At 35.7% G+C, this 17,163-nt stretch overlaps 1 protein-coding gene across 3 annotated transcripts in view; it reads left to right on the forward strand.

Annotated features, from left to right (window-relative positions):
• Positions 1 to 8,231, forward strand: part of LOC109430908 (1-acyl-sn-glycerol-3-phosphate acyltransferase delta) — a 57,513-nt gene extending 49,282 nt beyond the window's left edge. For all 3 annotated transcript variants that reach the window (XM_019707008.3, XM_019707009.3, XM_029866122.2), the window contains exons 3-5: positions 5,550 to 6,079; positions 6,141 to 6,498; positions 6,561 to 8,231. In XM_019707008.3, coding sequence (XP_019562553.3) covers positions 5,550 to 6,079; positions 6,141 to 6,498; positions 6,561 to 6,691 — 1,019 coding nt within the window. In that variant the 3' untranslated portion in view covers positions 6,692 to 8,231. The remainder of the gene's footprint in view (positions 1 to 5,549; positions 6,080 to 6,140; positions 6,499 to 6,560) is intronic.
• Positions 8,232 to 17,163: the final 8,932 nt, after the last annotated feature.

Raw genomic sequence — 17,163 nt, forward strand, 5'->3', positions numbered from 1 at the left:
TCTATCAGCTGATAGAGATAATTATTTTATCTTCTATCCATCAGTTTAAAAAAATTGATAGTATCTCTATCAGTGCCCCTACTGATAGTATCAGTTGATACTATCAAAAGATAGGAGTGATAATGATAATTGATAGAGATAATTTTGGTGCCTGAACCTAGGGTTTTGAAATCGGACGCAAATTGGCGGAGATATGGGCCTAAAAAAATGACATGTTTTTGAGAGGGTGACCCCAAACTTTTGAACGGGAGTGTATGTATATTTTTTTAATTGAATTTGCACCATTATTAAAATGTTAGCCGTTGCCCGTGACTGGATGAAAAGTTATGATTTGAAAACATAATTATTATTATAGTATTAAATGGAATAGCTATCAGGCTTGGGATTGATCACCGTTAGTGGTCATATTCAAATAACGAATGATAGTTTGGCGTCTTCAGTATCGTGCAATCGCAATAGGCTCATGAAATCATAAAGTACGTTGCCCGAGAACTTGTTGTGTAGCGAACATGTATTGGACGACGACGTTCAGTTACCATAGAGAAAGAGGTCCGAATCCCGATCACTGGTGATTTAAGTTACGGTTTTCCGGATAAAAACGGACGGGAAACTAGAATATCGAATGACGGTTGAAAGATTGAAAAATCTACATGACGAAAAAACGATTCCTTGATAAAGATCCGATACGGATCGAAACGTCGGAGTAAGAGAACATAAGGTATTTTTGATCTCACAATCGGAAGCCAAGAAATTCTCCAAAGAATAAAAAGGTTTATATAACAGCATGTTAAGGCCGGATGCACGGTATCAAAATTTCGATTATTATCGAACATTCATGTACCTCCGATTTTTCTTCGAAAATGATTAGTATTTGGGCTATACATTCATAATCGGAAAACTCGAAAATATTTCATCGGCGAAAATTTTTCCATACATACAACCCAAATGGGTTGCATAATGGAAAATAATTGCATAACATGTTGTACCGTCAAGGCGCCATTCACCGTGGGGGCTCCATTCACCGTGTGCCTTCGAATATTTTTTCATTATTTCCATATTATGATTGAATGATATGACAATTTCCCTTCAATTTCACCAATACAACACTAATGTATTGTTACCATGTCAAAACGCTCATTAAAAAAAAAACAAAGAAACACTTAAAAGTATCATTTTGACACTAAAGTGTGTTTACATGAAGCGGGTTTCTGCTCGTTCACTGCATTCATAGTGAAAAAACGAAAACTGCGCTAAGGTGATTTAAGCGATAAACTAAATGGAGTAACATTTTTATTCCAACAAGAAGCAATTAAATTCACATATCAGGTATGTATTTTGCATTACCGAAGTAAGTTAAACAAGAAAGTACGATTACTCGTACTTTTTAATTGAAACAAAAAGGCACGGTAAATGGGTACCCTAAAAATCAATGGTCTCCATTCACCGTGCCCCATATTTTCCCATATATCTAGAAAAAATCGAAAATTTGAACATTCGTTATTACTTGAAATGAATTTAAACGAAGAAAATTCCCATGGCTGGGCTGTTTTGATCATTTTTAAACAAAGTAGAATAAAATTTCTCATACACGGTGAATGGGTCCCTACTACCACGGTGAATGGTGACCTACCACGGAATTAGGCGACCTTACTACCATTTACTAATTGTACTACACCAAATTTTGTGAAAAATTTTCTACTTCTGTGGATAATGCTTTAATTTTAACCTATAATGAAGTCAATTAAAAGCGGTACCAACAATGTTTATAAGACTGGTGTCATATGACAGCCCTTATTTACCCCGAAACCTCTTAGATCCACGGTGAATGGTGCCTTGACGGTATGGAACTCGTTGCAAAATTTGATTTTTCAGCACTCTTCGTATTTATCCCGGCTCGTGCTGAAAAAAACAACTTTTTACAACTCGTTACATAATTAACTATTAAAAATACGACAGATAAAACTTTTTCAAAATCTAATGTGATTATTTACTTATTGTTTAACTCAACTCATTCAATTTTGAACCAATTGACTTGCTTTTTCATACACGGACAGTACTAATCGTGCCTACATGGGTACATTCATAAACCATGTTGCACAAGTTCATGCTGGGATGTCGAAGTGTTTTTAAGAAATGTGGTGTGGCAGAGGATTCACGTTGATGCGTGGATGCCACGCGTAAGGAAATAGACTTCTTCTCGGGTGTATACGTATTTCAAAGATTTATATTCAATAGCTGGTTCAATTTCCAATCGTAAATAGTTCTTGAAGCTGATGCCACCTATAGGCATCTAAAATACATTAACGTTTGCATTAAAAAACTGAACATTTTCCAAAGTGAGGTAGAAAAATATATGAACAAAATAAAAACAAGTTGTAATTTTATTTACAAACTGCATCTATTCGTTATGCTAGAAAAATTGGTACAGGCCTTTAAAGGCAGTTTTATTAAAGTTAGTTAGGATGTTGGTTACAATAATCGAAAACAAATATGTTTTACCGACTAAAACGAATATACTTTTACCGTTTTAAGCCATTTTTCTAAGAAAAGAAAACTATTTCTTATTTTGTTGGGTATAATCTTAATTTTTTTTCTTCTTAATAATTTACACTTTGAAATCATTGAGAAACTTGTGAGAAATATGGATCCCCTGTTACCCGAAGTACCAAAAAAACAGAAAATTGCGACTTATTATTAAATCATGCTAATCGTCGTTGTAGAATCTACATGATTCATGTCAAAACAGAATATCATCATTCCCATGGTATTTCCGAATAAAATTGGATTTCTTCTGTAAATTTGAGTGCAATTGATACAAATTAAGGAAATTGTGTTACCCAGACAGGAATATAATTGAACGGTCTTTTCTTTAAAGCACTGCCCTACTTTAAAACATTCTTTTATTTTGGGATGGTCATAATTATCATAGTTTTCCATATATTTTATCTCAATAAAGCACAGATGTACACTGCAATGCACTGTATGCCTTCAGTTGAAAAAACATTTAAAAAACGTAGTACAGTCAGGGGGATACATACCGCGTAAAAATAAACCGCGTTTATTCAAAAATCTGTGTAAAAATAAACCGCGTAATTAAAAAATCCGCGTAAATGAAAACCGTGTTAATTCAAAAATCCGCGTAAATGAAAACCATGTTTTATAACTTTTAACTCAATAATATCCTTCTTTATTTTATATTAAAATATGAAGTCAACAAATTATTTTAAGACAACACTTTAACCCTTCAGGACGCGCACCGTTGTAAAAAGTACAACACTACCAAGAAACCTCGCTCGTCGTATACAGCGCGAGCGCGATGCTGTTTGAGCTACTTGATGGCGCGCGTCCTGAAAGGTTAAGATTTTTGCCTGTCACTCAAAATTTCTACAAGTTACACAAACTGCCAAGCTATTGTTTAAAGGTTTAAAGCTTTTACTGTCATTGACGTCAAACCCGATATCAACCTATCATTCACCTATTTTTATTTTGGCCACCAAACCCAACATGGACCTAATATTTGTTCGATGTTGGTCCAACATTCGATAAAAATTGACCCGACTTTGACCCGACATTCGTTATTTTTCAATCTGGCGGAATTTTGCAAGGATTTCTCGTGTTTCGTGTCCAGCTACTCATTCGAGTGACAATGTATTCAATTGAAAAGGATTCGCTTCTCATTTGATAGGTACTCTGATTGAATGAAATCGTTTTGAACATGAATAAAAGGAAAAATGACTGAAAAGATTTGTTGGTTAGTGTTCAAATTAATGAGATGAAGTATTGCAACACTGGTTTGAATCGATTCGTTTTTAAGGCTCCAACTCACAGGTGTCGCATAAGTGTCGAAGTACAGGCAGTAAATCATGTTCACTTAACCTTCCGTAACTCGCGCGGTTGCCCACACCGTCAGCACCACGCTAATGCTGAAAACGAAAAGCGAGATTATTTCAACGTGTTGTATAAAATACAACAGCGCGATGGCTCGAGAGTTAACAGTTAAAGGTCACAAAGCATTCTTAGATAATTTTGGGATATTCCAGGTAATCCTAAGTGTTCTGGAACTCAGTTTTTAAAGTCTATGGCAATGACAGTAGTTTCTCAAGCTAAAACTATACATAATTAGACACGGTTTAAATCAATAATTATTCCAAAATAGTTTTAAAATATTTCACATCAGCCAATTGAACAGCCAGAAATGGACATAATAGACAAAATAGATACAATAATAGATATAATATTCTGATTGATAGATACAATAATAGATATAATAATAATCTCTGAACATAATAGATTACAAATCGTAGATTTGTACAATAAAAAAAGTTCATATAATCTCAAGAACGGTTTGGATGTCCTTAGACATCTCAACAGATCTGATGCTGTCTATTGAATTTTGAGATGTCCAGTAAGTCATGAAAGATTACAAGTCGTAGCTTTGTATTATGAATGAAGTTACCGGTACACCCGTAGACTTTAGGATCTTAACTCCAGAACAGTTTGGATGACCTAGGATATCCTGACTTTCAAAACACTTACTGGGCATAATAGATTACAAATCGTTTGTTTGTATAATGCAAGAAGCTACCGCTACACCCGTAGACTTTGGGATCTAAACTCCAGAATAATTTGGATGACCTAGGATATCCCGACTGATCTTAAACTGTCTATTGAACTTTCAAAAGATTTACTGGGCATAATAGATTACAAAATCGTTGCTTTGTATAATGCAATAAGTTACCGTTACAGACGTAGACTTTAGGATCTAAATCAAGAACAGTTTGGATGTCCTAGGATATCCAGAAAATTACTCTGCATCATATTTTACCTTTTTCTTGCTGTTAAGCACCAAAACTACAAGAATATGAAGAAAACTCTATAACAATGCTTGGAAAAATTCCGACCTAAAATTAAAAATCCACGAAAATGAAAATCGCGTTATTTCAAAAATCCGCGTTAAAAAACCCGTAAATGAAAACCGTGTAAAAAAACCTGACTGTATTTTTCATTACTGTTTCACATTTATTAAAAATAAGAACAGCTCCACAACGAATACATATATCATTATGAAAGTTGGTGTGAATGTAGTAAACAAGTTGTGAAATCGAGGAAACTTTTCAAACACTGCAGTGTCAGTGTAAAAGAACTTCATGAAAAATTGGTAAAAAAAAAGTTCACTTTTTCAATGCAAACGTTAGGGGTCGTTCATAAACCACGTAGACCTTAATTTGGTCATCCGTTCTCTCCTCGTAGAACATCGTGTGCACAAATCTTTGAAAATGTATATGGATTGTAGACTTTTACAGTAAATATTTTAATGATAATCACCAATCATAATTCATATCCATACCGTTGTTATCTTTTGTAACGAATATATCGCAGTCATCATTCATTTCCTTTAAATTATACATTTTTAGTTGTTTGTAATCGTAGAATGCAACTCAATGATTAATTCATAATCACTAAGCTAATTTTAATCACTTATATAACAATTCCTAATAGACAGTCAGCACAGTTTAACGTTCTTTTTATTGTATTCCAAATTATTTTAGAACTGGTATTTTTGGCTGACTGGTGGTCCGGCTCAACACTGTACGTATACATAAGCGATGAAGATCTCAAACATTGTGGCAAAGAGCATGTGTTACTGTTGATGAACCACACCTATGAGGTGGATTGGCTTGTAGGATGGATGTTCTGCGAAAAAGTGGGAGTACTGGGTAACTGTAAAGCATACGCCAAAAAGGTCATTCAGTACATTCCGACCGTCGGTTGGGCATGGAAGTTTGCTGAGTTTGTTTTCTTGGAACGTTCGTTTGACAAGGATAAGGAAATCATCGGTCGTCAAATTAAGGAAATCATGGATTACCCCGACCCCGTCTGGTTGCTGTTGAATGCAGAGGGCACTCGATTCACTGAGAAGAAACATGAAGCGTCGATCAAGTTTGCTCGTGATCGCGGAATGGTTGAACTGAAGCATCACTTGATCCCTAGGACCAAGGGTTTCACTGCCAGCTTGCCGGAATTGCGCAACAGGGGCGTTATTCTAGATATTCAACTAGCGATCAACAAAGATTCTCCCGTGAGTATATAGGGTTTTCCAGGGTAGTTTAGCTTCCTCTAATCAATGAACGTTGTTTTAGATTAAACCCACAATTTTCAATATCCTTAATGGAAAACCAATTGAGGCACACATGCATGTTCGTCGTATCACGTACGATCAGGTGCCGGAAGACGAGACGCAAGCAGCTGAATGGTTACAGGAACTGTTCCGTCAAAAGGATATAATGCAAGAGAGCTTCCATAAACATGGAGATTTCTTTACCGGTTCCAATGTTACCCGAAAAGTCCCCGTGAAGCTGCAGCCTAGATTGCAAACTTTGATCAATATGGTAGCCTGGAATGTGTTGACGGTAGTTCCAATGACTTACTATCTGCTTCAGCTGTTGATCAGCGGCGAATTTATGTACTTCTCTATCGGAGCATCGATCCTTACTGCTTGTAAGTTCAAAACATCAAACGAACGATGTATATTAAATCTATTAATTTTATTTCTGATTTAGTTTACGGCCTTATGGTGAAAGCAATCGGGATGTCCAAAATCAGCAAAGCATCATCTTACGGATCGGAAAAGAAGAACGGACACAGCCTCCATAACGGATCCTCCACCAATGAGACCACCAAAACTAAGTAGAACCGATAGCTCTTTATACTTATGTACTTGTAGATCTAGTATGTACGTCGTTGTATACCCTTATTGGCCAATTTGGCCACTCGAACCCGACCCGTAGCTTAGCTAACCTTTTCCCAAAAAAAACTTTATATTTTGTCCAACTTTTGGAGTTGACTATTTTGCTCCATGAATTATGCGGAATAAAGCCTTCCGAAATAAAGAACGCACGATCACGCGTTTAGCCACCAACACCGTCATGCCAAATTTTTGCTAGGAGGTTTTATTATTATGTATCTGTTTTTGAACAAACACGATAATTAGCGCCCAACTGCTTGAAGCGGTGTTATCAGAAGAAATCATTTTTTCAAAAACGGCATACGGAAAAATAGTGACGGATTTAAAGGTGTTACTCATTTATTGTCCTTGATATATACCTAAGCATATTTCCTTATACAAAAGAAACGTAGGTAACAATTGTGCGGTTAAAACTCGAGAAACAGGAAACCCGAGCAACTATGAGAGAATAATCTATTTATTACCAATTTTTCGGTGAGATATAGTTTGTATTGTGCAGTGTACTTGTGCACTGTAAGGTATTGGAGGAATGATACAGACAAGCAGAAACATTGCAGTCACTGGATATATCGTCTATCAAGCCAGCGAGAAAGAAAAAAACTCAGTACAAATTTTACCACCTACCATGCGATTTTAGTTGTCACATTATCACCATAAAGAGCAGACACACGATATTAGTTTTTGCTTGGATCTGTATCGCTAACATACTACGTTTGAAATGAATTGTGCAGCAAATGTTTTCAATAATAATGCAATCTAACAACAATATTATTAGTTACGAAATTAATTACTAAGTAACATTTCTTGCGAAATGAAAAAAAAAGACTAGAATTGGAAACCAAAACAGGCACAAAGGTTGAACTTCATAATCCCACACAACTGTTTTGCACAAGTTCAGTGAAATACCTACCTGTTTATAGAGGAGAATCATTGACAATGAATCACTAATACGGACAATAAATAATCGAATTCCTGAAAAAATAAATAAATTTCTTACGCTGGTTCAAGTTTCACTGTCGTTTTTTTATTATATTTGAGTCAATTCAGAAACAGAAAAGCGGTTGTTGATTGACTTTATAAAGTTTGTCAGTAATCGTCTCAGAGTACCTCACTCTGGTATGTACTATAAATTCTTTACAAAAAAGAAAGATCAAGGCGCTGAGATGTACTCGGAACAGTTGATCTGATGAAAATCAAAGCATGTTCATTGTTAATCAATCTCCTCTACAGACGCACTATAAAGGTTATTCGTGCGCAAAGTCTGAAGCCGAGCTTCCTTGTTAACCAACTTTATTCGCAACAATTAATAAGAAAGGGCTTTCAATTATCTAGTTTACCTTAGTGTACCGTACTGTTAAGTTACTACTCTCTTATAACAGCAATCACCTGGAATCGGCCAATTATTGCAACAGAGTGTGAACCATAAAAGTGAATGTCTATGGTTGGCGAAATAAAGCATTGTTTTCATCTGTTAATAGGAGTCGAACATGACGCGATATGAGTTCGTGGAACAAAAAAGAAAGCCTTTGTTTGAAAAATTCCAACGTTTCTTCAGCATGAGAATATTGATTAGAACATATACCTATCAGGTTTTTTTTTAATAAGACGATCTTTTTTAGAAAATCTGAAAGAGCAGATACTTACCACATGTAAGTATCTCAGTCGAATCGGATGCACGTACGCATATATTTCCATCGTATGGAAGATCCAGTGGCATACCTCTGCACATCACACCTCCTAAATAATCGCTCTTTCGAGTGCAATGATGAACAGTAAATTTGAAAGGGCATCACCTAGCTTCAATCCACCTAAGGTCACAAACAAAGTAGACACTTTGTCTGTGATCCGATCAATTTAATCCATCCAGCGTCGTGATAAGCATATGGAAAGGGGACTACTAGCTAGCACGGTATAACACAAACTGATTAATTAATCAATCTCTAACATTTAACAGACTACTGTGCTTATATTTTACGGTTGCTTGTATCCTAATACTTATCCTCAAGCGAAACGTTGTTTAGGACGTTGCCAATGCTCCTACAATGTTTCTTGAATACGGCTGTTGGCACTGTGTACAATGTTTATAAGATGATACAATCCTTTAAACTGACAGTTTTTTTATGACGCAAATCGTTAAAAGGCTTCAACAAAACGATCTAGTATTCCATAGAGGTTGATAATGATTGAAATCTGTCTGTTTTTGGCTTACATATGTTTTCATCAGGAAACAGTTTCCTGATGAAAACATATGTGAGCCAGAAAGAGACAGATTTCCATCATTAGCAACCTCTATACTTTTGATCAACGCAAACGATAGATATGATAGGATATGATCGACGTAACATGTTCACGTTTATAATGGATGTTTCCAAAAATCTGTCTTGTCTTCTTGTATGCCATGGGCTGGTGGGCAGCCAATTAATCGTCCCATAATAAATTAAAAAGTTTCCATAAATAATTCGAAAATTACCAATAAATAATTAGGGGTGGAAGCAATAATAAACTAGAAAAGTTCCATAAACAATTCAAAAAGTGCATAAATAAATCGAAACTTCCCAAAAATAATTGATTTTTCTAGCAATAAAAAATGTAAGAATTTCCACAAATAAATCAACAATTGCAATAAAAAACTATATTTTTCCCAACAAAAATTTTCGAACATACTACATTATTGTGCAATTTAACAGACAATCGCTTGCTGTCCGAACTCGCTAACGCTCGTCGGACTTAAAAAAGGGATAACATCTCTGTTAGCATTATACCGAGCAAATTCTTGGATCTGTGGATTGCCTAGAACCGACGCAGTTACGGCGCATCGGATTTCGGAAACATCGGCGGCCTTCTGCCGCCTCAGTTCCTCAATCCTTGCTCATCAGTTTCTATTTATTGCTAAATTTTCAATTGCTTTTTTGATGTTTTTCAATTGGGAATTTTTAAATTATTTATGGAAAAATCAGATTTATTTATGGAAAATTTTAACTGTTTTGGTGGAAAAAATGTGATTATTTATTGCAATTATTGAATTATTCGTGGAAATTCCGACGTTTTTTATTGCTCAAAAATCAATTATTTATAAGAAATTTTGATTTATTTATGCACTTTTTGATTTGTTTATGGAAACTTTATAGTTTATTATTGCTCCCACCCCTACTTCTTTATTGGCAATTTCTGATTTTGTTACGGAAAATGATCACTTTTTTATGAGTCGTTTATATTTTAGCCTGGGCTGGTGGCAATGCTTTCGTTAATAAATCTGCTGGCTGCTCATTCATTGAAAGATACTGGATTTCTATTTTGTTACACAATATAGAAATCCAGTATTTTTCAATGAATGAGCAGCCAGCTGATTTATTAACCAAAGCATTGCACAATGGTCCACGAACCAGATTTACGAGGAAAGATGCATTCAGCGCCCTCAAATGATTTTTTAGATAAATATGGTCTTCTTCAAAGTTGTTCCTAATAATAAGGCCCTCTTTTCAATATACATGAAAATTAGGGTGGTTCATATTTTCAAAGAAATTGGTAATCAAACTTTTTTATTTGCAAGAACAACTGTATACATTCTTCGGGAAAATTGTAGATCTATCAATTTTGAGCAAGTTTGCTGAAGACACTTTTTATGTAGCTTTGAAATTGACCGATCTAGAGGTATTTTTCTTAATAAGCTTAGGGTGGTTCAAGAAAAACCGGTTTTCTGGCGTTAACTTTTTCAGTTTCGATTTTTCATCAAAGTCGCCCAAGAAACACATTTGAAGCATTTAAAGACGCGTCGTTTCGTGCGCTGAGATGACCGTTATCTCTTTTGGTTCAAAAGTTAAAGGCGTTTTTCTTAAAAAGTCATAGTTTTTTAAAAAGGGTTTATGATGGGTTGGGGCAAACATAAAAAAATATCTCTTGCCCGCATTCAAAAGAAGAAATGTTGTTATAAAACATATCAAAAAATTAGAGGGGTGTTATTTTTGTTACTCAAGTGAAAAATACTTGAAAAGTGCCTATTTTTTCTAGGCACTTCAAAAAATGTAAAGAAAGGCAGCTTTTATCAAAAAATAAGATTTATTTTGACACAAAGGTGGTAAAAATTTCTTGGCAAATGATCGAAGATACTGTGCAAAACTTTACGGAAGGACTCAAGCGCAAAGCTCAAGATGACGGATATAATAAGTCAAATCAACAATGTCTTCATGTAAATTGATGCTTTTTTAATATGAATTGCTTTTGGGTTGGGAATAAGTTAGAATGCATTATTACAGCTTGATTTTCTTTGGCTAGATTTTGCTGTGCGCATACCTTAGGTTATGCAATTTTATTATGCAAAAGTTAAAGAATTCATCCTCAACGTGTACATTCTTTCGTCGATCGGCCATCAACCGATGACGCGCCTCTGCATATCGCCTCTCACGATAAAAAACAGTTCGCAGCTTGAATTTGGGGTCTCCAGTTAGCCTAGTGGTTAAGGCTATGGATCGCCAATCCGGAGACGGCGGGTTCGATTCCGGTTCCGGTCGGGAAAAATTTCTCGACTCCCTGGGCATAGTATATCATTGTGCTTGCCACACAATATACTAATTCATGCAATGGCTGGCAAAGAAAGCCCTCCAATTAATAACTGTGGAAGTGCTCAAAGAACATTAAGTTGGAGAGAGGCAGGCCAAGTCTCAGTGGGGGAGACGTAGAGCCATAAAGAAAAAGAAGAAGAAGCTCGAATTTGTTGTCGCTGCTCAGGTAGATAGTATGATTACCTCTACTTTCATACCACGGAATCAGCAGTTCTTCATTGCATCGGGTGCCCCCGATGAAGTTGATAAATCAACAGTTCCACGTACCGAACTGCTAATTGCAAGTCCTCTTTGTCCGCAGGGGTCGTTGCCTTGGTTCGTATTATTCTGTTTCTGACATTCCATTGCGTTTCTTTCTAACGGCTAACTCTTTTTGGGCCGGTTACCAACCCCTTAACTTTCCGGGGGACTATGGTGAAAATTTCAGCTTTGAGTCCTTCACTGGCTCTCAGATGTTGATCAGCGGCTCCTAACATGGAAAACAGAGTCTGGTGTAAACCGATCCTCCTGAAGAACAGCGGCTCAGGCTTTTACAAGCCACCAGGGTACCAGGTTGTCAGAGAAGCCTTCGAAAAAAGTTCCTACCGTGGTTGGTTACCCTATGGTCCCTAAGGTTTGTCGCATCACGGCTGGTGCCACGGAGAGGTAAAGGTAGGAGTTGCGGGGAATTCCTTAACCCTAAAAGGGATACCTGAGGTCCATTGGACCCCAGGCGCCTTTCAGAGCTCGTCTTTGATGGAACACACTCAGCGAGGTGACGAAACTGAGGCCATGAAGGTATCCCTTTTGGGGTTAAGAGGCTAATGACCTCAATGGGGTATGTTTTGTGCGTTACCCAGCCTTTACAGTTTTAACAGTTTTATTTAAACTATTTTGTTTTCAGGCTACAAGAGTAGAAAAAAAAACATAACATTATCATTCTATTTTTTATTGAAACTTTCTGTAAAGAATACCAAGTAAATTTCGGATATCAGGAAATATAACACGAAATATTTCTTTTCAGTAACGTATAATTAATATACTGTCCACCAAATACATATTCGTGATTAATGTAATCAGTATAATTAATGATTCTTACAATCGTGTTCTCTTCTTGCTCTAACCTTGGATTAGATGATAACTGCTTGCTTGTTTTCCTTAATGGATTTCCTACATCACTTCGGTTTACATCATTTGCAAACCAAAACAAGTTTCCTCCAGATGTGTGCATCTGCATTCCGTAACGGCTTCCTCCTCGCAGTTTTCAAAACAAGTATAGAATCTTGCCTGCATCAAAAAATGAATCCAATCAAACAATCGAAATTGGTCGTTGATGTTTATGGTTCTAAAACACTTTGAGATCCAAGTTGCTGAACTGGCACTAGTAAGCCACAAAAAGTGGCTTTGATAGTAACTCCTATAATCCTACTCCTAATATTGCCTTTCATTCTGTTCTGAGGATCTTGTGCTACGGTGGATTCATATCCTAACAAGTTCTACTGTTTAGAAGTGTTTTTTTTGTATAGGGAATTGATATAACTTCAATTTGAATGCTTCCTTTGTGTGGTGGACTGATAAAACCAATTTAAATATTTCAAATTTAACACACGATTGGAACTACTTAAAGCAAACGTACTTTGTTGTTCGTATCTAAATGCGAGTTCCAGCTAAATTTCGCTAAGTTTGGTTCTGTTAGCTGCTTCCGTTATATTACCGCTGATGTATCGTTTCCGTCTCATTCGGGGTTTCCTTGCTTCTATCTGTTTCTACTGGCCCATGACTGCTAATCAAATTATGTATTCTCTATTGTTCTGTCCTAAATAAAGGCTATAAAAATGATGAAATATGATTATTTTACATTTATTGATCAGGACCATACCATATCTCTTGGTTATATTGATTACACGTTATCGTTTGTTTTTCTAAACGTTCATTTATTTAATCTATCTGCTTGTTTTGTTTCTTCTTTATTAGAATTTTATGATTAACGATTGCTCGGCACACAACATCAATACGAAAAATCGGTTGCGAGTGCCAATAATCTTTTTGTTTTATTAGGTCTAGCGCAATTTTACAGAATGCAATTTTATTCCTGTTTCAGGAAGTCACAAGCATATCTTAAAGATTTATTTATGTTAGTTCATGTGTTATTTAGTTACGTCGAATGTTCTAGTATAGACTTCGCTTTTGCATTTTGCTTCAGCCATGCTGAAACGAGACGACGATGATAGGGTTTAGTTTTGGTTTGAGTTTCTATATTTGGAGACAGTAAAGTGAAGTACAAATCACTAGTTAACGTAATGGATTGAACAATTACGAGCTTATTGTATAAACGGTGATATGCTCGGTTTTAATAACGGAACATTTAAACAAAAGTGGTTTTGAAGTTTTTGGGTTTTCAAAACCCCTTTTTCTAAGGATAGCAGCAGAACTAAACTTCAATTGATAATCCGGTATGCATAAACATAAGTTGACTTGAGTTTTGAAGCAACACAACACCACTGTTGATAACATTTTACTATTCAGAAACGAATATTCTTCACAGTTGGGAACTGCTTGAGGAAACTTGCATTATAATGTTATATAGTTTGTTCATGATTCTCCTCGTTGGTATTTTGGCTGATACAATAGAAGGTTTCTGTAGAATCATTTTTTTTGCTGGTTGAATAAAGTTTCTCGACAAAGTTTCCGTACATTATCTAAATATACTTTTAAGCTAAAATGTAAATATGATAAATATATACCTTTCTGTTAGCTTAAACATTTTCTCCGTTTTTTTTCAGTATTCGGTTTATTTTTGTAATGTTTCCATGTGTATACAAAACAGCCAGAGAAACTCTAAAAATGTTAACTGATCATTTCATATGGTTTTCCTTCATACAATTTCATTTTCCTAAGCAAAAAACTTTTCAACTGTTGAGTGTACTCTTATCGCAACGGATTTCAGTGACAAATATGCTTATATATTTATTTATTTTTTCTGCGATAAAACACTTCCACATATGTCTTACGGGTGCTGTTACAGCTTGTGGTAATATGACTATATATATATTTAATTTATCTTTATTTTTCCACTGTTTAGACTCATAGAACTAACGGTATTACACTCTGCTTTCTGGTATATAGCTACAATTTCAATGTTTCATTAAATAAGTTTCCTCCATGAAACTGGAGAAATTTGTGTTAACTCTAAATTCCACATCACAAGTTTGAAGGAAAAATACGGGGAGAATAAAGTAACGGGTTTTGCTTGACGCTGTAAATGGATCTATTGTTTGTATAAATTGTTGCGATCTTTGTTCTTGATGGTATTTCTAAATGTCTTGCTTATGAGTTTCAACTTTTTGTTACACTTGCACGGCCACTCTATTCGGAACTGTATAAGTTTGGGTTCGATGTTACACACTGTACATATTAGCCAAGGTGGATTGAAATTTATTCAGTTATGTGTCAAAAGGTTTGATTGTATAATCTCTATTGTTTCGAATCTATTGTTTTCTGTGTTATGAGTCTGATATTGGAGTAAAAGAGTCAGAAAAATGTCTATTACATGTTAGTGGCTACTGATAAGTTTTGTGTGAGTTTTTCGGTTTTTACTGTTTCCTATGTTTGAATATCTGATTGTAACCGTTCGCATGAAATTTCCGTTTTCCCCTATTGGTAAGCCGAATGCTAATACCGTAATATGTTGCACATCGTAGTGTATGTGTCAGTATGTGTACTTTAGACCTATTTTTTTTTTCTTTTGCTATTACATTTATAGTGACAATACGCTGTATCAAGTAAAAATCCATCCACTCTTTTAGCTAAATTTCCAGTTTCTGATGCATTTAGAATAATATCTGTTACCGCTTCATCTGCTCCCTCTATTTGCTTCTGCTTCATTTACTTTTTCATATATTCTACTTGATAAAATTTTCCTAAGCGATGTTTTGACCCGGACGATATTGTTGATTTAGGAAATTGTCTATAGCATTAAATTGATAGGTGAAGGAATTGGGGAACATTCAGTGAAAACTGCAGTACATGGCACCTGGTAGCTTGATTTAGCACAACAGAATCAATTTTCATGTGACATGAGCAATTGTTTTATTCAGTTTCCTGAAATTCAAATATATTCAGTTTTCTGAACTATAAGAAATGCGTACTTTCTTAAAAAAATCCCTTTGATCGAATGGTTATAACTTTTAAATTATTGGAGAAGTAAATTTTGTTATTTTTATTTTTCATAAAATAGAATTTCAAAATTTAGAATGTAATTACAAGTTGAACATAGGGTCTTGCTCATAAAATTAAAAAAAATCATGTAGACCATATTTTTCTAGATAAGAAACTGCAGAAGCTTTTTGCGTAGTTTTTTGACCAGTTTACCGTAATTTTCACCTCATATTCCTCCTTCAATAGAACGCAACAAAAGAGCCGTTCTGATTCAAGTTTCGATGGAAGCATTCACTCAGCGAAAAAAACTAGCGAAATTCATCAAAATACCTTATGAAAATTTGCTATAATTATTTCTTATGGATGCCATAAGAATACCTTATGAAAATTGAGCGGGCTTGCTATGACAAATCTCATAAGATAGACTTATGAAAAGAACAAAAAAATCTTAAAATGATGCAGACTGGAATCGATCCATGAACGTCGGGATCACCGAGCCCGTGTTTTATCCACGCGGCTACCGACGCTTGTGAATATCATGTTGCTAAACATGAATAAAAGCCAAGCTGTGAGACGATTTTACGTCATAGAGTGACCTTATGAAATTCATCCGAATCATTATGAATTATTTAAAGGCCGTTTCATAAGTTGGGCCTTATGGAAATCTTAAGGTTATTTGGCTGAGTGTTCAATGTAAAGGGTGAGTCGTTATTTATTGTGCCACCCCACCTTCAATTGATTCGTAAATTGTCTACGGTTATCGAAATGAAATAAACATTTTACAGTAGTTTAGTATATATATATCTATGGATCGCCAACCCGGAGACGGTGGGTTCGATTCCTGTTCCGGTCGAGAAAATTTCCTCGACTCCCTGGAGTGTATCATTGTGCTTGCCTCACAATATACAAATTAATGCAATGGCAGGCAAAGAAAGCCCTTCAATTAATAACAGTGGAAGTGCTCAAAGAATAGTAAATTGAAGAGAGGGTGGCCAAGTTCCAGTGAGAACGTACACACTAAGATTCAGATGTTCCAGCTCAGTAATTTTTTCACTGAGTTCAGTATTTTTTCCATCTTTTTACTGAGTTTTCAACAGCAGATTTATTTCGGTACACTCGGTAATCGTATTTACCGTTCACCAGTAACGATATTCACCGTGCTTCAGTAACTTTTGACAGTTTGTGAGCTGAGCTCGGTAATTCATTTACAGAATATCCGCAAAATAAATAACCGAGCGTACCGAGTTAAATCTGCTGTTGAGAACTCAGTAAAAAGATGGGGAAAATACCGAGCTGATCTTAGTGTGTAGAGCCATAAAGAAGTAGAAAAAGAAGATAGCCGAGCGTACCGAGTTAAATCTGCTGTTGAGAACTCGGTTAAAAGATGGACTAAATACCGAGCTGATCTTAGTGTGTAACCACAAACAAACAGACGTAACACTCTTAAAAACGGCTTGGCACATGCATTTAACGATCGATTCAAATTTCATTTGATTTCCGCGATCCTTCCACCAGAGGCGCTAGTGTTCGATCGCTTTGACGTTTGCCAGTGTACACGTTGCTAAATGATGCAAACAAAAATTACAGGCGATTTGTGTAGTAGTGTGAGTATTAGACAAACGTCAAATCGAAATCCATTATGGTCGACAGTGTCTCGCGCGGTTCTACCAACAGGTGGCAGTGTGCTCATAAAAAAGACACTGGGCAAAAGTTTTTGATGAA

Source organism: Aedes albopictus, chromosome 2 (genome assembly GCF_035046485.1).
Source record: "Aedes albopictus strain Foshan chromosome 2, AalbF5, whole genome shotgun sequence".
Taxonomy (NCBI): Eukaryota; Metazoa; Arthropoda; class Insecta; order Diptera; family Culicidae; genus Aedes; species Aedes albopictus.